A 27,706-nucleotide genomic window follows, 5' to 3' on the forward strand; every position below is an offset into this window, starting at 1 on the left:
TCGCTAGTGATAAAAAAGAATCTTTCAGGCAATTTGTGAGATGGGCAAATTGAACAAAGTAATTTTAGACTGTCAAACGTTGTGTGACATTAATTCTACATCATATAGGGTTTTTTGGCAACAAGCGAATCTGAAGATTGATTTAAATACCTTTTCTGTCTACACTTGAGCAAGCTTATGCGCAGGCTTAAAAGTCGCATCTCCTAATACGGTCTCGTGACAAACTCATGCCTTGGAAGCACTTGCATAACAATGAGATTAAGACTCCGTTTTTGTTTGTCTCTTCTTGCTTCCATGAAGATAGCAGCACTTTGACCAAACATGATCTATTGATTTGAATGAAGTGCTAGAGCAGCACTTTTATAAAATTTCATCACATGAAACAACACTACTAAGTGTTATGTTAATCTTACAAAATGTCTGCATTCAGCAAACAGAACGATGACGACCACAAAAAGCTTAGGTAGGTTTATACAACAAAACTCATCACTTTTGCTCATAGTTAATTAATTCCAAATCTATAAAACAAATCCAATGTCATGCAAACTGCAAAGACTACAAGAATGTTGTTTAGATTGCTACAAGATACACATTGCGTCTATTTTGTAAAATCAACTGAGCACCTTTCATAGCATAGGCCTAGTATTCAAATATACGTGTTTTCCACTACGAGCTAATCGTATGTGTACTGCGTAGTATCCAGTGGCGTAGCCAAGGGGGGGGGGGTGGGGGTTACAACCCTCCTTTTGGCACGCGTGTGACGTCACGATATTGAGAATGATGCTTTCAATCTAAAAAAAATTGCCTAATTTTAAGCAAAATTGCATTAAAAGAGCAAGTTTTGCCAATACCAAACATCTCAGCCAGGAATTAGCAACAAGAAAACATAGAGACTTAGCTTTATTTCCGAAAAATACCGAAGAAAACATGATTTTATCCTTTTGCTATGCCACCAGACACCACCATTTTGCAGGAATATTTGTAACCACATTTTTGTTGAAAATGCTCTCAGAATGCACCAAGTTCAAAGTAATTTTTTTAAATTTTCTGGGGGAGGCCCCCCAGACCCCCCCGCTGGGTTGTCAACCCCCCCCCCCCCCTTTCAAAATTCCTGGCTACGCTACTGGTAGTATCGCTAGTTTATTGTATCGCAGATCAAAACAGATATGCATGCACTGCGTCTCAATGGGAGACAATTATGATAGTCTTTTTATAACAACTGCATAGTTAAGCAACTGTTTTACTATTTGTTGACAACTAAACCTTTGCTTTTGGAATGATTTATCTGGTAATTATATCTTTAAATTTTATAATAACAAAAAGATATTTGCATGGCTATATTGGCGAGGATTTAAATACACTTTGATTGTGCAATTCGAAACTGCTTTTGTCAATTACAAAAGCACTTGGATTTCAGAAATATCATAGTAAGATGAGTTCATTTCAATTATTTTTGCATAATTGCTTTGAAAGTCATAATTTCTTTACAAGTTGAGATTCTGCAGCTTATATCTTGCCTCCATTTTTGTGTGCTGGCAAGTGTCATAAAATGACCTCGTCTGAACTCATCCGAAGAATGATAGATCAAGAAATAATTTGGAAATCAAAATTTTCAAAAACTTCAATGCTAAATTTCAGCACAGAACTGAAGATGTTTGATACAGTGTTGTAGAATGTAGCGTCACAGAAGAGGGCCTACAAACGTTTTTGAAAAAAATGATAAAAAAACGTCATTTTTGCGACAAAATAAGACAAATTATTATCAATATTTTATAGCAAGCACAGTGAATAATACGCTCTAACTGCTGGAAAATAATTCGAAATGATTTCTAAACGCGTGATTTGTGCTTAGCTTCATCACAGCATTGAATAAGATGGGCGTCTCACAAATATACACTAGTATTGCGTAATCACGTCTTACAATTGACACAGATATCAGTTCATCAACGTTCCTCTAACTAGAATAGAATTACAGGTGAACCATTCAAAACTTGGCTATGCTAAACAAGCAAACCACTGGCTACTTCAACGTGGCTGATATTTCTATCCCACGTAAATCTAGCGCTAAAGGTGATTGCTGTTTTCGTCACAGAAATCGGCCGACTCAATGAGAACTAAATCGATTTCTACAATATCTATAACAACACCATCGCCGCCTTTTTGTTGTATTTGTCGAGTGCTCTCGAAATAGAGCAAAAGCAACAACCATTCCACGCCATGACCAGACACTCAGAATGGCGCAGGCCTCGGGCATATTTATGAACCGGTTTGTAACAGCTTTTTGAAAACATTCCGTACGATCACAATTTTGCAATTTTACGTTGATGTGATGTCAGACGGCGGAGCAATGAATCACTTCACCATAGTCAAGTTGAGCACAAGTTCGCTCTGTGTAATGGCAGCGGTTTACTGAACAAACTGACAATATTTAACCACTCTGCAGCTTTATTTCCTTTAAAACTGGCTAGCCAGTAAATACCTTGATAAACGGCGTGATAGAAAGACTTCAAGTTTGCTATGCTACAAAGCTATTCTGTTATCACTATCATCAAAATTTATGAGCACAAAACTTTCAACATCTGAAAAAAAAGTATTGTTTTCTCACATCTACGACGACGTTATTTTTTTATTTGGCCTAAATAAATTTGCAGCTCTTTTTCGTACCAGACGCATACTCAACATATTTAGTTAAAAGACTACCGGTACGCTATATTTTGTATTTTGCAAAACGTGTCCTGGCATGAAATTAATTTAGCCGCACTTGAGTTTTAAGAAAGGAATGATGGAAAATTGGCAAATACGATTGACAATGGCGAAGAAGTAGGCTTTCCCAGCTACCACGAGGTCTCAAAACCAACCAAACAGCAACGCTCGACTGCTTTTCTAAAGAGGAAAAACGCGCCAAGAGCTAAGAGCTACCTCAGGCCCATTATTTATTCATCTCCGCATTCTAACATCAGCTCTTCTATTCAAGTGGCCTAAAAGATTAGCCCAGGTAGTCGGAGCACAGCGAAAACGCGCAACACAATCTATTCATTCAAGCAGAACCAGGATCAGACGTCTGTAACATTTGTCTACGTCACAATTATTCAAATGCATGTTTACAAAAACATGCTAGAGGCCTATTAATTTTAAATTGCCATTACCAAGTGAAAGCCTATAAGGTCTAGCTGGTATCAAATGTAATAGGCTACTGGAGCCGTTTGAAACAAACACCTTGTTTCGTTTCGACGTAAGTTTTGTTGTTTTATATCAATTCAAAAAGATCTGCCCATTATTTACGGTTTGAGCACAAGCATATTTCAAAGTACAGTATTCCGTTTGATTTAGCACAAAATCAGTTAACTTGATTCATTTAAAGAGTTTAGTTTCGAACACCTTGTAAACCGCAATTAAAAGCTGATTTTTAGTTAATTTCTCACAGCTTACCCTTCAAGATACATTACTACACCTCCGTAGACTAATGACCAGACTTTTCTTCCACATGAACCTGTTGCGCCGCCCACGCTAAATTTTAAATTCTGTTGACTGAGTACACGAACTTTGAGGCTGTCATAATAGCTTCTTCAGCTGAGATATCTTCACATACTAGGGTGATGTGGGTAAATACAGCCAACGCACAGCCGCTTTAAAGAGATCATTCAACCGAATCTGCCTACTTGTTTAGCAAAAAATATTTTTGACCATTTTGAAGACAACCAAAAACCGAATCATCTGGAATTCCAGTCATTCATTCATTAAAAACAGTTGATATTATTATGATCTAACTTAAACGGGTGATGATGTTATTGAAAACACTTTTTTCTTAATTTTAAAGTGATACATCTGAATAAATACATTGCACTGTACTGAAATCTTACATTTCAAAACTTTGTAGCTAATTGCGAGCAACTGTTAAAATTGTAGCCAACATTATCAACCTTGTGGACTCGCTGCAGCCTGCTCCTGTTTTACATGACAAAACATGACACTGTTACTCAATTTTAGCATTTTTAAAAACTAATCTCATTAAAATTTTCGCTTCATTACACCAAGGCAAGTCTTGAAAACCTGCAAATCCTATAAACTTGGCGTCTTTTCAAGCCATGCATGTCTGCTTACGATTTCGGGCTAAAGATCAAATGAAATTGTTCAACAATTCAATTTCACAATCTGGTATGCCGGCACGCAATGCCACGTTTCCTTCTCAAGTTTATTCAATGAATCAAAGCTCGTGCTCAATTGTCTTTCTCACTTTCATGTCTCCCTTTATCATCTGTAGCCTATCACTGCAAGATCAAGTTGTCTATGCACTGGTTTGTTGCAATCTGCACCTGAATTGTCTGAAGTTGTAGTGTCTAAACTTAATACTATTTTAAATGTCTTCATTAAGCAGTAAAAGAGTGTAGTCATCGTATGCTCGTTTGTGATTTACACGTAGAAGCGTTTTTTACATACCTTTTTAAAAATTAGTTTTGCAACATGTAGGGCTGTAGGCTACGCGGTGCACGGTCGTTTGGTCGACAGACATTTGGTCGACAGGACGTTTGGTCGACAGGACGTTTGGTCGACAGGACGTTAGGTCGACAGAACGATTTATTTTAGGGTTAGGGTTAGAGTCAGGGTTAGATTAGGGTTATGGTTAGTTAACTAACCCTAACTCTAAAATAAATCGTTCTGTCGACCTAACGTCCTGTCGACCAAACGTCCTGTCGACCAAATGTCTGTCGACCAAATGACCGGGTACCAGGCTACGCAAGGTGACCTACCTGCAGTGACGACACTCGAAACTCATTGCTATTCTAGAAGCCTAACTCATCAAAATAAAACAAGTTTTCAAGAATCGGAACTTCATTGTGAAAACCACAATTAAAATCTTAAAAAAAACAAGTGGAATCAAGACAATTTCATGGACATCTGCTAATGTAAAAAATCCTTGAAGAGGCACCGATCGAGCTTTTTTTTCTCGTTTAAAGATACAGTAGAGGGGTAGGCTACTTCATTCTGGTAGGGTAGGGGGTAGGCTACTTCGTTTAAAATTAAAATTCGTTGCGAGATATGCCGTTTCATTTAGTTCAGAGGTGACGAACCTGCGACCCGCAAAACAATTGGACAATCGCTCATGCATTAATGACAAAAGACATCTAAAAGCTGTTTTATGCCTTCACTGATACACCTTTCTTTTGCTATTTTCTTGCCTTAAACACTAACTTTCAGGGTTTGAAGTTAGAAAACACTATTCACCAACTTCAGCTTGAATTTTTGGTCGATTTTTTACTGTTGTATGTTTCGATTCTGCGTAAGATAATTTCAACTGTGTGGGTTTTATTACTTTCATCTGCCGTTTGTTACTTTTCATAAATAATATCTTGAGTCGCTTTTAAAAGATTTCATAGTAGGTAGGTTACGATTAAAAAGTTGTGTCGCCCGATAACTCATGTGTAATTGACAAAGTGGCCCGCTACCGCAAAAGGTTCGTCACCCCTGATTTAGTTAGACCAAAAAGCAAGTTCCTTTCGAATAGTTACGTTTCTAATTTGCATCATTTAAATTCCACAACAATTGTGTTTTGCTTGGCGTTTTTTGTCCAGATTGTCTGAGGGTCCTGGACGACGAGACTGCTGAGTGGCTGAAGATTTCCTGCCCTCCAATCTAGCCTGGAAAGATTGCTCATACGCCATCATCATCATTGAAAAGGTGTAGGTTAAGTAAACATGGCTCGGCCCATCAACGAAGAATTCAAATGCAGTTTTGCTGTCCGAAAACTTCCTCTAGGCTTATAACCCTAAATAAGCAAACAAAATCACAAATCAGTCAGGTTGGAAAACTTGTATAATTTATTGATAAAGCTTTCGCCACCGTAAAGGCAGCTTCTTCAGTGTCTTATTCAAATAAAATCAAATAGAATGACCCTCACCCTACAGTGTTTTTGTTAAACGTTAATGTGATGTTTTTTGACAGTTGAATGTAGTTAGAACAAGGCGATGATCTCCAAACTTATTTACTGAAAGACAGTCAGATCTCGATTGTAAAATCAAGTTAACTTACAAGACAAAGATTCACTAATAAATCGGTTACAAACAACTGAATGCCAAAACCAAAAGGATCCAGTGCAGCAAAGTAGATGAAACCTCCCATTAAATCTTTCGTCGCTCACGGTACTGAAATAGAAATGCTGTAATGATGTGATAACAACGTTGGCGCATACCAAGTTTACAAAAATATGCTTCTTCGTGTAGGTGATTGCATGAGCCTACCAACACAAAGTCTTAGTCATCATGTTCTCTTGATCTCTTCGGTTGTTTAAACAAAACTATTTCGTTTTATTTCGACACAAAATTCCTTGTCTTTCTTTTGTTTTGAAACAAATTAGTATGATTCAGAGTTGCGACTTGCAAGTGTTCATTGTTTAATACAAAAAATATTTAAAAAATATCTCTTCTCATTTCAAACAAAAGTCCATGTTGTGACGTATTTTTGTTTTGATAAAAAGCCGCTTTGAGCAGAGTTCTCAATAGTATGCTTTTTATAACGAAAATTTTTTTGAAACTTACCCACAGAAAAAAACAGAGAAAGCGGAACAGGTTATGAATTTAGCCTACGGTAGGTAAACAGGCTCCTCACAAACAAAAATAAGTGTCTGCCACGCGAACCACCAAACTGAAATCACCATCAGGTGAAATGTGAGATCAAAACACTGGTTAGAACCCACCAAAAGCACGTAGCTACGTCTGGGCAAGACAATTCCCGACGTGTTTGAAGTTGAACTCAAAGAATAATTTCCAGTTTATTATAAATCTCAATCACCGAACACAATACTAGGAAATGAGTTACAACAAACGCAAAGTTTTGAATACTTTGGCAATGTCTACATTTACATGATCATTGTCCAATAATTGAATCACATTCACCAAAACCAAGACGTGGATTTTTGCCCAACCAGCAAATCACTCCTTTTTGACATTGATTCAACATTTGTGTATTGAGAAGACACTTAAAATGTGACATGCTTGAAAGTGGACGCAAGTTTTCCATACCCGGCCATTTTATCTAAATTTTCAACTTCCAGTTATCTAGCCTAACTTATCAGTGGCTTTACCTGGACAAGACAAAGTGCAAAACCGGTATTTCAAACATACAAGCTGCAAATTTTGTTGCAAACGAACTGCAGTATTGTCAAAGGTACCAACAATTGTGAGGGAAAAATGAAACATCTTCAGACTGAGCAATCTAACTCAATGACTCTCTCGGCCTGATTATGCAAATAAGCCTGTAATCAATAAAAATCAAGTAGAAAAAAATCACCCTGGAAAATATATCTCCTACCAAATAGTTTTCATTTTTTACCAGAGGGCATTTTCCAGAAGGATTTGTCTGGGGTGTTATTTACCAGGGTGGGTTTTTACCGAAAGAAGCCAGTCATCATGCATTAAGTAGCCTACCACTGAGATTGATTCTTTAGGGGAATATTCACCAGGGTAGATTTTTTCCCGAAATATATTTTCCGGAGGATTTCAAAGAGAACATTACCTACATTCAAATAAACCTACCCATTTTTTATGCTGCTAAGCTGAAACATTGCATTTCCCCCAACTTCGAATCGGCGGAGTCACATAGTTCCCAACTATGACTTTGCTCTTTAGCGACATAGTGCAGTTGGTCAAAAAATTGTGTATCACCACATAATCAAAGCATTTGATTTGTGGTTTTACCATTTACTGAATTCGCAGCACGGTAGACTAACAACTTGCTTGATAAAGTTAGTTCAAAATTGTTCTTGTGATTTAGTCTAACCACTGATACATACAGTAGCTTGATAGTTATAAGCATTTTTAACATCACAAGTTCAAACATTGCATAGCAAAAAAACTTTGCATAGCAAAGAAATGCAGAAATTAAAATTAGTAATATAAATAGGCTAGTTCTCAAATCGACTACGTTCTATGCGATCAATAAGCGTGTTTCCTTAATTTGGTCTGGTGGTGGGTTTTTTGAAATGACTTGAATGGAGATTAAATCACAAACCTGATCATACTGTATAAATTAGCGGTCTCCAACCTTTCCTATATCACTGACCGGTTTTAAAATAAAAATAGCCTCGCGGACCGGCAATAGGAAAAGCAAAGTTTGACATCTCTTGTTGTTAGTCCAATTTTTATAGAGGTTTAAACGCATTTTTAGTTATCAGTATCTAGATTTTTGAGCCTATAAAAACTTTATCGGTTGGCTATTATTCCTTCCACCCATTGCCGAAACCATTCGTTCCAAATGGCACTAGTCGTAACGTTAATGACAGGGGATAGGGCGAGCGAAGCGAGAAAGTTTTGCAAAAGTGTAGAAAATTCACGTGTTTTTTTAATTATGTTTGGGGAGCACGTGACTAAGTGCCCCCTGCCCTCTTTGGATTCGTCACTGCTTTGATTGATAAACAACAGGTTAGAGGTAAGATTGATACGTCTTTAGTGTATGATTGCAGCAGTTGCTTTCACTTTAATCAATTTATTTTATGGCCAAGGACTTGCTTTCAATCAACTTACATTCTTGACCGCTATTTTGATTGAGCGTAACTATTTTGCGACCCAGTACTGGATCGCGACCCGGTGGTTGGGGACCTCTGATGTAAATGCTCGACAAATCACGAAGTTCATATGAATTATGAATATTGTAGCCCGATCATGAAAGGCACAAAAGGAAAAACATAGAGCCAGCATAATGTATACAGGCTATTGATGTCAAGAAAATTACAGTCTGAGTTAACTAGCACACGTTATTTTCGTGCGATTTTTAAACGGTTAAAAGTCAAATTATCTCCCATAATAAAATCAGCAGCCTTGAGAGAGTTCAGGGGTTCAGGGGTATTTTTGGAACCTGACCCTGGGTTATTTTAGTGACCCGATGCAGAGCCCTGGAAACAACAAAATTGCTGCTTCCTCTTGAAAATTCTCTTTTTTTAGAGGTGCCTTTTTAGGAGGTCAGGAACTCTCATTGTCACGAAACCCAAGTAATGTTCCACGGCCCTGGATAGAAATGTGAGGTTATAAAAAAATAAAAATTTTGTTGCAAAAGCACAAATGATGATAAACAGACAACGATAAAAAAAAAGTAATCCACGCTACTCCACTACGGTAAGTATAAGTAGCCTAGTTATGAAGAAAAGTAGTGTTTTATTAAACAAGAATTGATTATGAATGAAAACCGCCGGCGACATGCCCATTTCTTGAGAACACATACCAAGTTTACAAGAAGTCCTAGTATCCGTATTCTTGTCGAAAATAAATATACTGACTGTTTCTTATTCCAAGTAGGACTCCACAAAGGTTCTGGACCCTTTGAGGACCGATGGGACATATGTGTCCCATAAAATCAGCCGATTACTCCCCAGTTAACTTTAAAAAAATTGCCACTGCTGATACCCTAACGTAGTTGCCTATTGGATATCTAATTATCTATAGCCTACTTAATTTAAGATGGACATCCTTTTTTAAGTTTTTTTTTGCGTAGGTGTTGTTTAATTGACATATAAAGTGTAAACAAACAAATTCTACATAAATAATTTTTGGGGAAAATTAATGGTCCTCAAAGGGTTAAAATCTTTCTAGTTCATCATCGTGCTGAATGTAGCCTACTTGAGTAACTTAACAGCTCCGGTGGCCAATCATCTCCACTGTTGGCTGATGACCTTGTGTCGTGAACACAGTCTTATGTTACGACGACGTCTCTCAACTGCTTTACAAAGAACAAAACCTGTACCGTTGTTCACGTTTTGGTATGAACTGACATAGAATTGAACCCAAACCCTATCCGCTCTTGACTGATCTGGAGATGCTGAATCGAAAAATTTCCGGGTTGAATCCAGGGTTGCCAGATTGGCCTTTTTACGGCCAAATTTCAGAAATTTGGCCTTTTTGAAAAGTGTTTGGCCGGACAATTTTTGTTTGGCCGCTTGGCCTTTTTTTGGCCTTTTTTAGTTTCCCGATTGGCATTTGTTTGGCCTTTTTTATTTTTGGTTTTTATAGTTCTTTTGGTTATTCCTAGCAACAGTGAAAAGTTTTGGTGTAGCGTTTTACATCATGCCCATTTCAAAGACCTTGCTAGCTATGCTTTAACATGTCTCTGCATCCCTGTCAGTAATGCAGTAGTAGAGAGGATTTTTTCATTACTTACTGCAGTAAAAACAAAACCACGAAACAAAATGCAGACTGAGCTTTTGGAAGCGATTTTGCGAATACGAACGGACATGCTGCTGAATGGAACATGTTGCACAAACTTTGATGCCAGTGCCATAATGATAAGGCGTTTCACATCTGATATCGTTTATGGTGAAACTAGCAGTAACGAAATGGCAGAGGCGTTGGCATTCCTAGAATAAGGAGTGTTCATTGTGGAAGGATGTTGGACATAAATGCAACAGGATGATGCTTAGCTTAATGTTATATACAATGATGTACGCGTATACAAAAAATATTGACGCCGTCAGCGTAAACGCAAACATTCGAAAAACCATACGCCGTATGCGTCAACGTAACTTGTAAAAAAAGTTGGTGGTGTTCGGTTGAACGCATACACTAGCGTAAACTCATTTTGTTTGCTAGGTGCCAAACATTCACACGGTATAAACCACTCGAAACAAACAAGTTTTATTTTGAATTTCCACATAGAAACACAAGCATCTGAAAGTGTTCATCTGGCATTTTGCTGTGTTTTGGTTCCAATACGTCTTTGCCCATTGAAAACATTCTTTCAACTGCAGCGCTGGAAGGTATTGGCGTGTTGTAGCAAAAAAAATACATTAAAAAGTATGCGTTGACGCTATGCGCTCAAAAACTGCGAAAACTTTACGGCGTAGCCTCAAGCGCAAACTATCCAAAAAAATGTGGCCGTAAGCGCTAGCGCAAACAAAAAGTATACGCCGCAAGTATGCAGCATAAAATTTGCGGCGTATAATATACGTACATCTCTGGTTATATACATATTTCAGTTGTATTGTAATTGTTTCCACACCTATCTGTTTGTATTTTATGGATTGCATTTTTTCAGGAATTTTACTAAGCAATATTCTTCTTTAACAGATAACATGTAGAACAATAGAAACTGGGTACATATTTTCTAATTTGTTGTTGAAAATAAGTGCAAAAACACCACTGATTTCAACAAAGAGAACAGAACCTCAGGTTTGGCCTTTTTTTCTATAATTTGGCCTTTTTTGGGGATGCATTTGGCCTTTTTTGTTTTAGCAATCTGGCAACCCTGGTGAATCAGAAGTAGGTTCGATTAAATGTGCTTTCAATCACGGTCGATCAAAAAAACATGTCACTGCTAAGCTTCTGTGTGCCTAACTTTTCTTTTTCTTCGTTTTAGCATCAACAAGAAAGGATGAAGAAATAATACAAGTGCGCTTGCGATCAGTAAAAATCCAGCAAGAAAAAACGACGAGTTGTATGATTGAGTCGCGTCAGATATCCAACCTGAAATAGCACAAAAGTCAAGCATTGAAATTGCTGAATTTTTAAGTTATCATGGTTTGTTTGTTTGTTTATCTTTATCCTGCATTGCGGGAAAGCGGACTTGAGCGCTATGCATCGGTGTACGCCTTCCGACATACACCTGACCCAGGCTGTAGCCGACGGCAATGTCTGCTTTCCGATTGTCTACTTTACTTATGACTTAAATTTGGTACTACCCATTACTCGAAATCGATCATTAGGTAGAGGCAATTATCGTTAAGTTTCTTGCCCAGAGAAACAACAGCAAGTGCGGGTGGCTGGAGTCGAACATGCAGGCTCTCGACTGCGAGCCCAACGCGCTAACCACTCGGCCACGGCTGCCGGTTATGATTGTTACTATTCCTTTGCATTGCACATAATTGTACACATCGAAACAAGAACAACGTACAAAATACACAAACCCAAAGTTGTGAAAAAATTGCAACACCACAAAAATTTCCGAAAAGCAGTGCTGCCAATCTAAGCTGTGCTAATACGGCAGTCTTGAAGAAGAATCATCCAAGCCGAGTGGTGAGACTGGCACGGCACTCGAAAGAGCGCCAGTTCGATACCGCTCTAGAGCATGCGGCTGCGTCTTTGGAAGGACTCAGGCATGTCTTAAGGTCGGCACAAAAATTGGCTTCCTTGCCTTCTCGTCTATTTAATCTAAATCTTCAACCACCTGGCAAAAGCCTGGATTTGGATACGACAAAAAATCAGTATGAGAGATGTTAATCAGGATCTGAGCTTATCAATCTCGTGCACTGATCTAAACTAACACAATCCATCTCCACATTCGCGTAAAAATTAGAAATATCATTAATAAATTTATTTAGTAGATTCTGGACACACCACATGGGTGGCTTGTGTGACTTAATGGTCTTCTTACCTACTAGCGGAGGGCCGAGGTATACTCCAACACCCTCTCCGGCTAACATGAACCCATATGCTAAGGGAAACTTTTTTTCCCCTAGTAGTTTGGCTGGAATGACCATCATAAGGCTATAACTTCCGCTCAGAAAACCAAAACTGACAGCAAATAAACAAAAGGCCCACATTGACACACATAAAGTGCTAAGGACGGTGCTGAGACCCATTAAAGTCTGAAAAGTTAAACACATCAATTAAAAGTAGACCACAGGTAAATAGCAACGGATCTAGAAAAAAATATTTGGGATGCCACCAATGTTTCAATGAAATGAAGTTTGCAAGGCAACACAGACAATGTAAAAGCTGTGGTGTGAAAAACAAAACGGTGCGGTGGACGCACATTTTGTATTTGATCAAATTCATCAAAAATATACTTTCGTAGAAGTTATAGTGCACAAGGTACATTTTACCTCACAACCACACTGAAATAAGTCAATATACGATTATCTAGTTGAGTGAGCAAGTAGTGGATATAGCAGAAAACTTAAACACGTTATTCATAAGTAAAAGTTTCAGCATGAGCGAGAAAGTGTAAACAGGCTACACTTAAGGCATTGACAGGGTTCTATCCTGAATTAAGTCATGTCATGTTAATGTACCTGTGCCACAATAAACACTTTAAATGGAGACAAACTGAAGAAAGTGCATAAAGCCCCAAATAGTGTTTTTCCCAAAGCACTGGATAATCCCATAATTGAAATTAAAACTGCCCCATTTTCAATGCCTGAAAGTGTAACAAATAAGAGGAGAATTAGCATTTTGTAAAACTTGGATGAATGAAAAAGCACATTAGCTACATAAAAACTCTTCAGATATTGTAATGGTTTGTATGCCACAGCCTACTATCAAACCTGTAAAAAAATCCCCAAAAACCTCACGTAAATCGGAAACCTCACACCAAACGGTAATTAGAACTTTAATAAATATGGACAAGTACATTTCTTCTCTGTCAGATTAGACGGATGTGTTCAGTCCGAAAAATACAAAATTCTGAAAATGATAAAGCTGACTTACCCAGCATAGCTGCTCTCTCTGAAAGGTGAACATATGGAACAAACTGCACCAGCCACGAAAAGAAGTCACTTATGAATAAGATAAGAAAAACAGGATCTTTCCATAAATCTACAATTTCTTGAGTGATTCTGTAAAATTTAAATTATTAGTATTTTTTCTTCTTTTTTTTATGAAAATAATCAGTTAGTACAGCAAACATCTGCATATCAAAAAACTAAGTTACTCTCTTACGCGTAGGCCCATACAAGCAGTGTGGTTGAATTATCTGGCATTAGTTATCACGTTTATTAAAATTTTGTTTTTACTTTTGCATTCATCAGATGAACGTTGCAACTATTGCTAGAGAAGTCAATAATTTTGACGAGTTTGAAACTTTTCAGGATGCAATTCGGTTGGTTGTCTATGTAAAACTAAAATATGAAAACACATTCAAGTAGTGCACTCCAAAGATACCAAGACCATTAATCTATCATTACTAGGGCGATGGATTTTGAGAGTTGTAAACATTTTGTGTAGCCTACCTGGAGTTGGTTTTAACATATTAGGAAGTCAAGCATGGGACTGGGGGAACTTATCTTTTATCTATCTTTTTAGCCATATGCCTGGCTGTGAATGGAAATTGTAAAACCGGAAAGACCGAGGTGTGTCCCAAGTCGATCAAGAAAAATCTCCGCAGTGAGGATTCGTGTGTTTTGTAAGTCCACTTCACAAACCCTGCCACTTACACCACCTATTGAATCACCAATCACCATGGCCAAGCCGTTTGCTAAATGGTTAGAATCGTGATATTTTTTACACCTAAATTAATTCAAGGCAGTTAGTTTCTACCTCATTTTTGCAAATATTGTTTGACAAATGCTTCTTTTCTGTAGGTTTTGTTTGAGCCGTACAGCTTCATCATCCACACAATGCTCTGTTAATTTTTCTCTTGGATCATCTGAAATCTCCAATTCAAAAGATCGTCTTGCGTAATTCTTGCTTTCTCTGTTTGCCTCAGCTTCCTGGCAAGAACAACTTTCAACAAGTTTGGCATCCTTAAAATAGAAAATTCTGTCAAAGCTTTTGGTGTTTTTTCAAGCAGTTTCCGTTTTAATTAAATTTCAATTTGGAGACTTGTGGTAGTAGGAGTGTAGGGAAAGCAATAACACGAATTTCCGTGTTTTGTAAAGACAGTGTTTTCGATAGACGTCGAACAGAGAACCTTTTGAGAGCGACAGGGCATTGTGTTTAACTTTGTGTGCTGAGTTATTCTCTAACTTAGTAAGATCGAATAAAGCAAAGCTGCGATTCTGTCAGTTCTTTTCTCAATATTATTACTGTATGTTCAAAACATTGTTTTTCCTATGCATTATTGCATAAAGTATGCTACAAGTTGATTATCTTAAAACGTATAAAATAATGATTTGTGGCGATTAAACAACATTGAAGGAATGAAATACTCATTCAAAAACTAAATTCAAAGCAAAACAGCCTTGACGATTCATCAACAACAAAAAGATACAAAATATTCTAGCCTACCTGTTTACCGGTTTAGACGATGGTAGATCTTTCCAATTCCATAAAAAATCATTGTGACTCAGCTGATCTGGTCTTATCATGAGCATCCCGCAGATGACAACATGGAGCAGGCTTCCTCCCACAAGCAAGAGAGAACCCTAAAATGCGTCGTTGTAAAGTAATCTTTATCAAATCTGTGTAGTAATGGTTTTTTAGAAGTTTAGGATCGTTGAATACGTTAAATCAAGCAGTTTCGGTATAAGATGGGCCTTCCTCCTCTTGTGAATGTGGTGCTGATAAACAGACCGCAGATCACATTATCAACGATTGTATCATCTTCAAGCCACCTAATGGAGTGGAAGGTCTGCGCGTCTCGGATGAAGAGTATAAGATAAAATCTCCTAGAACAAGGTGAACTACTTACTCTCCACGTGTACTCCGCGATGAAACGTTTTTGCAGCAATCCAAACATGAATATCCCAATTCCAACACCACTCGAACCGACCCCCATCGCTAGAGGGCGCTGGTAATCAAAGTATTGGGTGAGTAACACAATGGAGGCGAGGTTGGCAACCCCACCAGCACACCCTGCAAGAACAATCTCATGTTTGAAACCAGCGGTGTGGTCTCAACTTTTTGTGGCGTCATATCAACTTTTCTCAAGCCGGTTCTATAGCCCTACCGTGAAGAAATGTAGCCAATGAGAATTCTTTTCTAACTGCAAACGTTAGCACAGTGCATAGCGCTAAAGGTCACAAAAGTGCAGCAAGTACATTGAAATGATCGCTTCGATGTATTCAGTGGCGTATTTAGAAAAAATATTTGAGACACCAGAATTTTATCACAGCAAACGTTCGAAAAAGTCTGGATAACTTATTTCCAAAATTTAGGAAAATATCTGTCTAGGTTTATTTGTCTACGATCCATATTTGAAGGTTAACGTTATGGAAAAACAATTTTTTTCTGTGACAAAAAGACAATTTTAATGCGGAATGGCCCGTTTCGGTGAGTCCGATTCGGTGAGTCCGATCCCTTAACGGGGGATTTTTTTAAATTTTTTTTTTAATTATCGGGTACCGTAGCCTAATTATCATTGCCGTTTTAGGGTTCGGGGTTAGGGGTTAGGATTAGGGGTTAGAGGTTAAGAACTTACCGAATCAGACTCACCGAATCGGACTCACCGAATAGTAGCAAACCCATTTTAATGATTTACATTTCAATCAAACTTGCAACACAGCATTGTACTCTCATGCTGAGGTGTCTGCCAGTGACAGGATGATAAACGTTTTTCAATTCTCACATAATGTAATTGAAATTACGTTTTTTGCTGAAAAGTTGATATAGAGATGGTCTCTTGTTTTGCGAATTTTTTTTTTTTTTTGCAACAGCAATCAAATATGGAAACATAATTTGGCATGCATGTGGAATCGTTTTTTCAATAAAAGTTAATAGCTTCTTGTGCCACTAACAATGCCATTCGACAATGCCAATCACCGTAGCGTCTTTGAAGCCTCGATTTAGCTTGTGAATTAGAAACAGTTGTCTGTCATTGTAATATTGCGTTCAAAACGAAGATGTCTAAGAATAGAAAGCTAAACCTTTTTCATCGTTTAATCATAGCGAACCATCTTGATCAAATGCCAGTTGATTCAAATGGTTGGAAGAAGAAATATCAAAGCATTTTCCAATTGACAAACCGGCATGTAAAAGCTTTTGTCAGCGTTTTTGCCATCGATTTGCAAATTGGAAACCGTCAGATTTGCATTTGAGTCAAAGGTTATTTGAGTTTACTGGTCTAACAGCACAAGACAACGTGCAAATGGTGATGTCGTTTTCGAGTTAGCTCAACCTAGAACCACAAAGAAACCATAGCGACATCATGAAAATAAACCAGCCAGGGGAATCCGAAGATGGTTGGTGTGAAAAAGAGCAATTTTTGGAGCAAGTCGAAGAGAAAATACGTTACACAAGTGGTTTAAATCGTTGTATGAATTACTTCGCTATAAAAATCAAAACCTAAACGATTTATACGATAGAAGACGTCAGATTGATTAGCTATTGGTACCAAAGAAAAACTTTTAAAGCAAGCACAGTAATGCAAGTATTTTAAATCACTATACAAATTATACCTCATTAGAAATATCAAAAGCTATCTTCAAAACTATGAAGTTGTGACATGGGAAATACAGATATCAACAAACCAAAATGCCGTTTTATAAGATACAGCTTAAAAACAAATTTTTAGACACGTCGCAATGTTCAGGCTTTGTTAAAGAATATCAAGTTGTCAGATTGCTCGTCACTTAAAATCTCCCATTCCACTCTTTGCCCAAACATTTTTCACTCTGACACTTTATGTTTGAATCAAAAACTGGTCGCTTTAAGTTGAACATTGCTTCCATTCTAGTGTGAAAATTTCACTGAGTATCAACATGACTGTTTATCGAACAACAAAAAGCTATTTCGCTTGAGCCCAACTTGAACTCTGCAGCAGAGAATCTACTCATTTATGACTGGATTAAATATGTCTAGCCAAACCACACTGAGAAACCACTAGAAATAGCCTACAACTCTTTCATTTTGTAACCCAAGCCACGCAGAAACTCCTCATAAGGTGGGCAAAAAACGCTGGAAGTTTTTCACCTTTATTTTAACTACTTTTGCAGAAAACATTAAAAGTTTATGTGGTTATCTTTTTATTTTATGTTATGTTTTTGCTTTATGCTTATCAAGTTGCTATCAATTATTATCTGTCTATTATGGTATTCAAAAATTATCTCTTCACCGAAGCTATATTATTGAAACTCTGAACGAATCAAATCAAGTGGATGTGAACAGTCTGTTGTAATAATAATATTACTTCACTGTCGCTCTACAACTTACTGCTAAAGTCTTTTAGCGACAAGAGCCATTTTTCATTTTTTTATTAGATTTATAGACCTAATGTCATCACATTATTATCCGACTTATTCTCGCTGCGTTATGCAAAAAAGAACACGGTCAACACTGTCTTTAAAGTCTTTTATTTGACCAGACCTGGAATCGATCTTAGATCTACCAGCACCAGGGTCGAAGACGATCGCCACTCGACCAGTGAGCTGGTTAACAGTCTGTTGTGGTAGGAATGGACAGAGATGATTGCGAATCTCAACGTATCGGGTTTCGCCTTCATCGGTACCGCGCTTATTCTGACCAATCTTTGTCAAATGTTTATCAGTACGTTGCTTTGTTGTATTAAGTGTAAAAGTGTTCTGCCAACAAAACGAAATGGCATGGGCTACACAATCAATTAGCCATTAAAACGTGGCTACAAACCCTTTTGATTTATGCAATAGATTGAGTTTCGCTTTTAGCAGCACGTTCGTTGTTTACCTCTCAAATTAATGTAGATACAAACCACCTGATTTCGCCTGTTGCTTTTAATTCATTCTAAATTGAACAACAATCTGAAAGATTTACCAAACCATGTAAAAGATCAAAAACCTATTACACAAACTTGCTTCGGTCGGATCACAGATTTCAAGACAAAACTTGTGTGCCGCATTCCTGTACAGTGTAGTTGTTTGACTACTCACTAAATAAGTGTTTCATGATCTGGCTTTCGTCTCAGCAATCAATGAGAACTCGGCGGAATAAAAGTACATCAATTTTGAGCGTAAAGCCGTGGCCTGACGTGTCAAAATCCATTTTTAACGAAATCATACACCAATGAAATTGCGCCTTGGCATCTATGGTGCTCGGGTCATGAACATTCATAAAATTATTTTTTTAAGTATGGACTATGTTACATGTGTACAAGCGGCGTAAGTACGGCGTGTTTAAGTTAGGCTTCTTTCAACTCTGTAATAAAATAATAAAATTACACCATGGGAAAATATTATATAACATTCTTTTTCATTAAGTTCAAGTACTTGGGGTGTCACCAGAGGCGCAGCCAGTACCAAATTTCGGAAGGGGCAAATAAGTTTTATTGCAAATGTAAGTAAACCCAACAACAAGTCACCAAAGACGAAGCACTCTGCGAGGGGTCTGGGAGACCTTCCAAAAAGATTTTTGCAAAAAAATACCTTAAAATCCTGCAGTCTGAGAGTACTTTCAGCCAAAACCGACAGTGAAACTCTGTCAAATGGTACTGTAAGTAACAGAACGTAAAATGTTTATTTAACATATTTTAGAGAGGCAATTGCCCCCCTGACTACGCCCCTGGATGTTCCATAACTTCGAATCTAGATGGAAACTGTACATCGGCCATCAAAACAAGACTAGGACAAGCACGGAGCATTACAACTAGCCTTACCGATATTTGGAAGTCAAAAGACATTACTATCAGCTCAAAGATCAGCTAACAAAACTTTAATTTGAGTGTTACGCTCTACGGAAGCTAAATGTGGACAATAGGAATCCGAGTAGAGTAGATAGTAGAGTATGATCAATACTTTCGAAACGTGGTTATGAAGACGAGTCCTAACCAGTAGCGTTAACAGGGGGGTCCAGGGAGTACTTTTAGGCCGGGCCCGGGATGATTTTAGGGGCCCGTAACTTCTCTAAGGGGCTCTGAACTTGACGAAACCACCACGTATGCTTTGGATGTAGTGTGTTTTTCTTGGAAGTGTCTTAATTTGGGGTCCGAGGATCTCATTGGCACCGGGCTCAGATTATCCTCTCAGCGGTCCTGGTCTTAACTCCTGAGGGTCAGTTGAATTGAGAGACGCACGAATGAATTAATTGGAAATAGGATTGGAATGCGAAAAAGTGAAGGTATGCGGATGAACATCAAAGAAAAGAAGTAATATGGCTATCGGAAAAAAAAGGGAGATAATTTGGTTTTGGCTGCTATCGAAGGAGGTTTGTGGAAAAGGTAGACTTGGAAGAAAAACAGAGTGGATCGACAATGTTCTTGAGTGGAGAGGTGGATTCGACAGGCGGGGAAAGCTGGTTTGGACAGAAATGCCGATACAGCTTTCTTTAAGCCTATGGCCTGCTGAACTGCACTTTATCGGATGCTTGATATTAGACGCAGGGCTGCAAACTCGGGCGAAAAATACACGAATCCTACTCCTCGGTTTATAACCGGGCTACTCCGACTCCGGACATGTCAAAATCTCTCCGACTCCGCGACGACTCCGACTCCACGGCCCTGGAAGCGCTGTGGAATTGGGCGAAAAGTATATGACTCCGATTTCTCCGTTTATTACTGGCTGACTCCGACTCCGGGCACGCCAAAATTCCTCCGATTCTGATTAAATGTCGACTCCGATTCCACAGCCATGATCAGACGTGTCTTGGACTCTTATAGGCGAGTAAGAATTGACATAAAAATAGCCGGACCCGGACATTTTTGATAACAACCATTTTTCTTCATAAAAAGATGGGTTACCTGTTTGACATCCCAAATCTAACATTCGGCAAAATTCGGACGTGGGGAAAGGCCTTTTTCACTGGGGCAATTATTGATCGGCGCGCCATCTAGCGGAGGAAAAATTTATGTATTTTCTGTCGTGCTAATTCCCTAATTTCAAGTGAAACAGGGATGATTAACATAGTATCTAGAATTACCCTTTAGCAAAATTTGCTATTTTACGTTGATTCAACGTTGCCAGACGTTGAATCGACGCAAAATAACATATTTTGTTTGCTGAGTGCCTCATGTAACAGAAATTAGGCTCCAATGATAGTGTAAAAGGTGGTCCCATACTTGATTCAAGTGTTGGGTATGAGAAGATAAGGTCCTCATTGTACTAAGCCTTCGGCACTAAAGATAGTAGGGTGGCCAGTTCCTTTCTCTCGGCCGTCTTTCCTGCAGCAGTTATGCCCACCCAATTTGTTACACCCTAGGTAGAGGTGAGCGGTGTTTATCAACAACCAAGCCGGAAGTCGAACCAGGTTTGCATAATTGGAAAGCCAACGCCTTACCCGTTGTGCTATTCCACAGTGTAGTGGTTGTAAAATTTTACAAAATGCTTATTAACTAAGATGGATTTCGGAAAATGTAATTTCGTCTGTTACAACGTATCTGACGAACATGAAAATTATGGACTCATAAAATTTGGTAATGATTTATACCTTGAACTTTCACAAAGAAAAGCTTTCAGAAATAGCATAATTAAGGAGTTGGATAACAACTATAACGTCATACCAGCCAAGTCATTAAATCCATTGCATCATCGCCAAAGCTGCACAAAAATACTTAGCCTACCTGAAGAAATAGGTCGTTACATAGGTAGCCATTCTTACGTCGATGCAATGTCGCCAGACTTTTGTTGTCAATTGGAATTTTTATACATCAGGTCACAAGATCGAGTATTCTCTTGGATGTACTATCATCCCTTGGTCTTTGTGCAAGTTAAGGTCTCAAGTAATAGCGTTCAAACGATCAGCTACTGTAACTGTAAGCCAAGCGAATGGTGATAATACGGATGAGGTAGTGGACTCTACAAGTCATCCCGGCTCTTTCTGTCAGTGGGTAGCAGATAAACTTCAATTTTAACGAAGATACTCTGACAGGATATGAACTCATGATACTACGCATGTGATGGGCATTATAAATTGTCAAACACCAAGAATGGCAACTCGACCACTAGTTATTGAAAAACAACACGTCAGCGCAAATGAACTACTGGAATCAGGCAATTTTGGCAATTTAGTCAAGTCGTATACTGCTGCAAAGACAGGTACTTGGAAAGACGTGCGAATCAAGCAGCTGAACGTATCTTCCGTGTTATTTACGCACCATAAATTGCTTGACACTCTATGGCTGTATTCAAACATATTCAATTCTAAGCCAGTACAATGGCAAGGGTTCATGGCTAATGTAGTTAAAGGTGAGTTTCAGGTTTCGTCAGTATCATTTATTCCTATGATAGCGCTTAATCCCGCAACAGATGAAGCTGTTGACAATACAATGATATTCGTTCAAGACCAAGCGAGACAAATGAGCAATGAGCATGCTTTGTGCACCGCTAACGTTTGACCAACCCCTCTACTTCAGAGCATTCAAAATTAAACAGGACAATTTTGGTATTTTCAAAAATGTTCACTAACGACTTGGTGGTTTTCATCAACTGATGTCCTTTCTCGGAGCAGGGTGCAAACTGATGGAAAGAAGTGGTTTAGATGATTTATGGAAAACTGTGTATGCATCGAAATCTTTGCCAAAAATAATGGAAAAGATTTGTAGGCTACAACGTTTCAGCAGTGCATTATTGCTGACCTACTCGTGTAAATGTGGATAACGTCTTAATTATTGGTAACGATATTATTCGCAAAATATGTGGAAAGAAACTGAACGAGATTTAGATCTGACCAAGCAAGTACCTTTGCCGTTATGCGAAAAGCCTTAAAATATGGAGATAAAGAGATACACAATACACATGTCATCCACCGAAATCTGTCACAGATTACTGTCTATAGCTTGTTTGCAGGGGTCACTGGAACCGGACAAATTTTCATATGAACTTGCCAATGTTCCACCATCACTTTTCTCAGATGACGGAAGTACACGGAAATCTCAGACATCTGCATTGTTCAAATACATAATCTTGCAAAATTAAAATATTTTGTGCACTAATTCTCGATTATCTTGTATTTCGATTGTATTTGATGGCTGTGCTTTCATTTACTGACTTCCCTGGCCAAAAGTTAGGAATATGAAAAATTTGCTTGAAATGTTCATTCAATATCTTCTACGCGGGGAAAATACCAATATCAGAGTTGTTTTTGACAATTGTGGTATTGAAACAACCAAAGGAGCAGAGCAAAAGCGCATAAGCTGACCACATCATTCTTGTCCCGACGTAACAATTCGCTTAGACACACCCATCCCGGCAAATAAACCCGCGTTTTTATCAAATAAACGTAACAATTTATAAACTTATTCCAAAATAATCTTAGTAGTAATGGCATTACTGTGGACAAGGCCAAAGGAGAAAGAGACGCTGATGTTGCTATCGTCCGTAAGGTTCTGGAAGAACATGAAACCTATGGTCAGCAAGTATAGGCTAACTGTGATGGCTGACGATACTGATATACTCATCCTTTTGCTTTATCTCGCACCACGCGGAAACAGCATTTAGGCTACATGAAAACGTCTAACGCGAAAATTTCCATTCGTCGAGCTCAGCTTGCTCTCGGAGAAGATATGTGCCGATCTTTGCTATTTTGCCACGCGTTCTCTGGATGCGATACAACATCCTGCTTTAAGCTTTTACGAAACGGGAAAAGTAAAAGTTTTTAAAATCTTGAAAGGCCTGGACAAAGTACTACGTAAATGTGCCGACTTCGGAAACAAGAAAGCTTTAAAAGAAAAGACATTTCCAGAATTGGAGAAGAATTCTCCCAAATTCTGTACAAGAGAGTGTTTTCCATCAATACCGTACTTTGAATTTATTGCGCTACCATTACGCTGTATCCCCAAAAGATATATCAGTTGAAAGAATGCCTCCAAAAAGTAGAGCATGCTACTTTTACAGCCTTCGTGTGCATCATCAAGTGTCAACATGGCGTCATTTGAAAGCTGTGCTGAGTCCTACTTTCTATGGATACAAGGAAACAGCTTCTGGTCTGGTCCCAATAATGACAGATAATGAACGTGCAGTGTGCACCGAAAACCTTTCTGAAAGAAATTAGGTGCAATTGCAGGAGCGCTAAGCGTTTACGCACATCTTGTGGTTGCTCCAAGAAAGGCTTTAAATGCAGTATTCACTGTGCTTGTGAAGCTCAGTGTGAAAATTCATCACTTTTAGAGTGTTAGATACCCAATAGCTGTGAGTGTAGAAGTATATATTTACTTTAATAAAAATAGTTGCATCCCTAGAACGGGACCTCAAATTGTTACTGTGGTAGTTTTTGCAAGTAATATATTTTTGCAATGAATGATTTGTAAATCAAAGTGAACGCATATATTAAATGTACGCTGCATTTTCTGATGAAGCAAAGCAATAGTACTGAATAAACGACATTAAATGGTCTCCGTTAATTGCTCAAATCGCTGATGTTTATCTTTCTATTATACGTTGATTATACATCTGCTAACGTTGAATTACCACATGTTTCAGTTGCTAATGTTGTTGAAGTGTCATATAGCCTACATTGAATTACACTTTAACGTAGGCAATTATAATTGCGTGACAATAATTAAACTGTAATAAATGGCCAAATACGTCGCAAATATGGGCGTCGGCAGAACAAATGCAGGGGTGGGGGAGAAGTGGGGGTTGGGAGGGCACAATTTTTGAAGCCAAATTCTACTTGTAAAAAAGCACACAACTTTTAAGCTGCAACATAGGTAAGAAACGTTCTAAATTTAAAGTAACATTTGAGTGGTGAGGTGCAAAAATTGTGAAAAAAATTACTATTAACGTATGATGTAAGTGGTTGTTGCGCCTACGGCGCAAAACTATTTAGAGATATCAAAAAACGAAAGTAGAATTGGTTGAAAACCTGATGAGAAAGTGTTTGCGTGGAAGGCTAATACAATTTTTGAAAATTGCATTCTCAAGCAAATTACACATAAATCATAATCTTGGGGGGGGGGTAAGTGCCCCTTTCCTGCCGACACCCATGATCACAACCTTTTTTAAAAAAATATTATTACACTTATCTTTTTGTGAGTGTTAATTACGTGTGTATGCTTACTAAGTTGCATTTTACTTAGAGCAAATATTTACAACCGCTAGACGGCGCACTATGAAAATTTAAAATGCGGTTTTGGGGCAGTTCCCCAAGTCCGATTTTTGCCGAATTTTGGAATCGTCGGTCTGATTACCAGACAAGCCTCCTGCAACCAAAAAATGGTTGTTATCAAAAATGTCCGGGTCCAATGTCACTTCTTACTCGCCTATTAGTAATCTTCAACAAAAACTATGTAGCATTTAGACGCCATTCTTTGACGTCAGTTAAATGTGCGTAACTCCCTTAAAAACTTTAAACAACGCACCAGGGCGTCGAGACACACAGTTTGATGATAATAATTAACCACTGGACTACAAAGAACAACGTTCAGAGATGCAAAAAAGCACCAGAAGGTTACCTAAGAAATGATTGGCTTGGTTTTATAACAAGACTAGGGAAAACACCCATAAAAAGGTCATTAGTTTCATCAATGTCTTACACCCAAACGCAGTTTTAAATATAAGTAGTTTTAGTTTTGCTTATTTCAGCATAAAATGTAATGCGTAAAAAGGCATTTTTTCCGTTTGGAGTATTGATGATGCTCTTGATCAGAAACCAGTGTTAAAAATTGATACATTTCACAAAAATCACAAACTTTTCTTGATGCTTGGAACACCTAGTAAATTTTTTTCAACATGATTGTGTTGTGTAGCAAATGTTCTTGAAGGAACAGACGATAAAACACCACATTGCTAATCCAGCCAACAAAAATTGCCGCTTTTATATCGTTTCCACGTTGCCAGATGTTGAGACTATGTAGAAAAGGGAACTTTTTTGGGCGGAGAAGTTTATCACACAAACACCCATAAATAAATAAAAGCTTCCATTTGTCAAACGTCATAGCAACAGACCCAGCCTGCAAATCAATCTTTATTGCTGAATTAGTGCAACGTCTGCAGACGTTGAATCAATGCAAAAAGGAATTGCTTCACTGAAAAATATTTCGCTCAAATGCAACGCGAGCAACATATTTCAAAATTTTGACATCCATTCAGCATAGTTTGACGTTGAATGGTTATAGATATAACGGAATTTATTGGCTGGGGAGCAATTAAGTTAGTAAACCTGAAATAACGCCGAAGGTGAAGCATAGATAAGGGATTCCATTGGCAAATGAACTGACAATGAAGCCTGCGCTCATGACTAAACCACTTGACATCACCACTTGTCTACAACTGTAGTGATCCAGCAGTGCACTTGATATCGGACCTAAAAATAAACAAACGCTATTGTTTAGTTATGTCAAGACAAACCGTGGCCGATGTCCAAGATAAAGAAACAGTTCTATTTTAAATCGAAAAGCTCTTACAATAACATATCATACATTATAACCTATAGAAAATCATATTTTATCGGTTTTGAAAGTTGTCTTCCTTTCAAGAATGTTTGCGTCGAAAAGAAAATCAAATATTTCAAAGTAACTTCTTTTTGGACCACTTGTGATCCAGAAGGAATCGGCAACTCGCTTCTTTTCGAACTTACAATAAATCAAACAAAATTGCTTTTGTTTTGAAACAAACAAAGACAAGACGTGCCTTTTGGATCAAAACAAATGCATTTATCTTTGAACAGTCCTCACAGTTCTCTGACGTAAACCGAAATGAATGTGATCAGCAGAACGCCAGTGCAATGTTTACCAATCTAACATATGGTGGGTACTCAAGTTGTCATGCACCAGTCCATCAGCTGACGCACGCAATCATCATACGACAAAGTCAAAGAACGAAAAAGCACTTGACTGTTCAGCCTAGTGTCAATTCACATGAATCACAGCATTGTTACGTTTGTAGGCTACTCCACTACTTCGATAACTTGCTGTAAAAATGCCTTCCTTATCTTCAAACAAGTCGAAACTCAAAAAATTACTGATGATTTGTCACCATTGTTAGTTGTGCCCAGTAGCGCTGACAGGAGGGTCCAGGGGTGCTTTTGGGCCCTGAATAATTTTAGGGCATGTATTCTTTCCAAGGGGCCCGAAAACGTAAAGAAACCACAGCATATTCTTTGAATTAGTGTGTTTTTCTTAGAAGTGTCTCGGTTTGTGAGCCGGAACATCTCATTAGTACCGGGGCCAAATTATTTTCTAAACGGCCCTGTTTGTCTCAATTAATTTTCATGTTTTTTCTGGCATGTGACATCAAACAGTTTTAAGCTCGCTTATGTGTTAATATCGGCGTCTTCCGACGTTTAATCAATGCGAAAGAGACTGATTTGTCGACTGCGAAGCTTAGTCAGCATAGCACGTGATTAATTAACAACAGAGTCAAGGCCAACGTTCATTCAATGCTTGAGTAATTTAGAATTGCAGGTTGTGCTATCGCGGTGCTGTTCTCAACTCTTATATCAACAAGTCTGGGTCATCAATCGCAAAATTTGCTCATTTCAGCAAAAAATATCTCTTCGAAACCCAACGTTTCGTTGAATCAACGTAAAAAAACGACTAATTTACTGTTTAGGAACACATTTGCAAATGCGGCATTTAGTTTCATGGATTTAGCATATGCAAAAGTTAAACGCTGCAGGTTACCAATACGATCAGTCATCGCTTTGGCTACGCCACTTGGGGTTAAAAAAAGTTGCAATAGCAATTTTCATGCTAACCTATCTTGTGTGGCAGTGCAGAATTTTGTCACTTGAAAGGTATTAAAAGTTTTAACTATAAAATCCATGTTTCTAAATGGACTCGTCCGCTATGTTCTACTTCAGTTGTTACTTATTGTCTGCAGGCTTCCCGCTGCATGCTAAACATTCATCCGCGCTAAAAAGTCAAGTCAGTCCAAAAAGATATAAAAATAGAATTGTTGTACTTCTTACCCATCAATAGTACTGAGCCAGTTGCAATAGAACCAATAAGGGCAGTGTCTCCATGACCCAATTTAAAATCATCCAGCCATTCGACATATAATACTCCAACAGACATGACAGCGCCAAAAATGAAAACCCTGACAAAAAATGAGCAAAGAAGAACAATCCATCTGTATTTTAATTTTTCTGCCTCACTTGGCGAAATAACTTTGGCTCGTTTCTCTTTCTTACAAAATACCATTCTGATTCGTAAGCTTTGCAGTGTTCATCACAAGCTGACTCTCTAAATGAGACCAGCTCACAGGCTTCGTTCAATATAAAGCACGCAC

General features: G+C 38.1%; 1 protein-coding gene across 2 annotated transcripts; it reads right to left on the reverse strand.

Moving 5' to 3' along the window:
- Positions 1-10,432: 10,432 nt before the first annotated feature.
- Positions 10,433-27,607, reverse strand: LOC145769424 (monocarboxylate transporter 14-like). 2 transcript variants are annotated; one of them, XM_082581068.1, is made up of 9 exons: positions 27,387-27,607; positions 25,638-25,781; positions 15,328-15,491; positions 14,933-15,061; positions 14,235-14,407; positions 13,407-13,534; positions 12,992-13,116; positions 12,352-12,565; positions 10,433-11,444 (listed from the first exon to the last, which is right to left on the reverse strand). In XM_082581068.1, exons 1-9 carry the CDS (start codon positions 27,490-27,492, stop codon positions 11,296-11,298), a joined length of 1,332 nt encoding a protein of 443 aa, XP_082437194.1. In that variant the 5' UTR covers positions 27,493-27,607; the 3' UTR covers positions 10,433-11,295. The 2 variants fall into 2 exon arrangements, with proteins under 2 accessions (XP_082437194.1, XP_082437193.1); XM_082581067.1 differs by having other exon boundaries at positions 14,235-14,440.
- Between the last annotated feature and the right edge of the window lie 99 nt (positions 27,608-27,706).

Source organism: Aplidium turbinatum, chromosome 4, assembly GCF_918807975.1.
Source record: "Aplidium turbinatum chromosome 4, kaAplTurb1.1, whole genome shotgun sequence".
Taxonomy (NCBI): domain Eukaryota; kingdom Metazoa; phylum Chordata; class Ascidiacea; order Aplousobranchia; family Polyclinidae; genus Aplidium; species Aplidium turbinatum.

What these genes read in the sequence shown, in the direction of transcription:
- LOC145769424 (XM_082581067.1), bottom strand. Translation starts at nt 27,492, where the DNA reads ATGTCTGTTGGAGTATTATATGTCGAATGGCTGGATGATTTTAAATTG. An exon ending in ATCTACCATCGTCTAAACCG is followed by an intron (nt 14,441 to 14,932) that starts GTAAACAGGTAG and finishes TTCTATTTTAAG; the next exon opens with GATGCCAAACTTGTTGAAAG. An exon ending in AAGTGTTTATTGTGGCACAG is followed by an intron (nt 12,566 to 12,991) that starts GTACATTAACAT and finishes TTAACTTTTCAG; the next exon opens with ACTTTAATGGGTCTCAGCAC.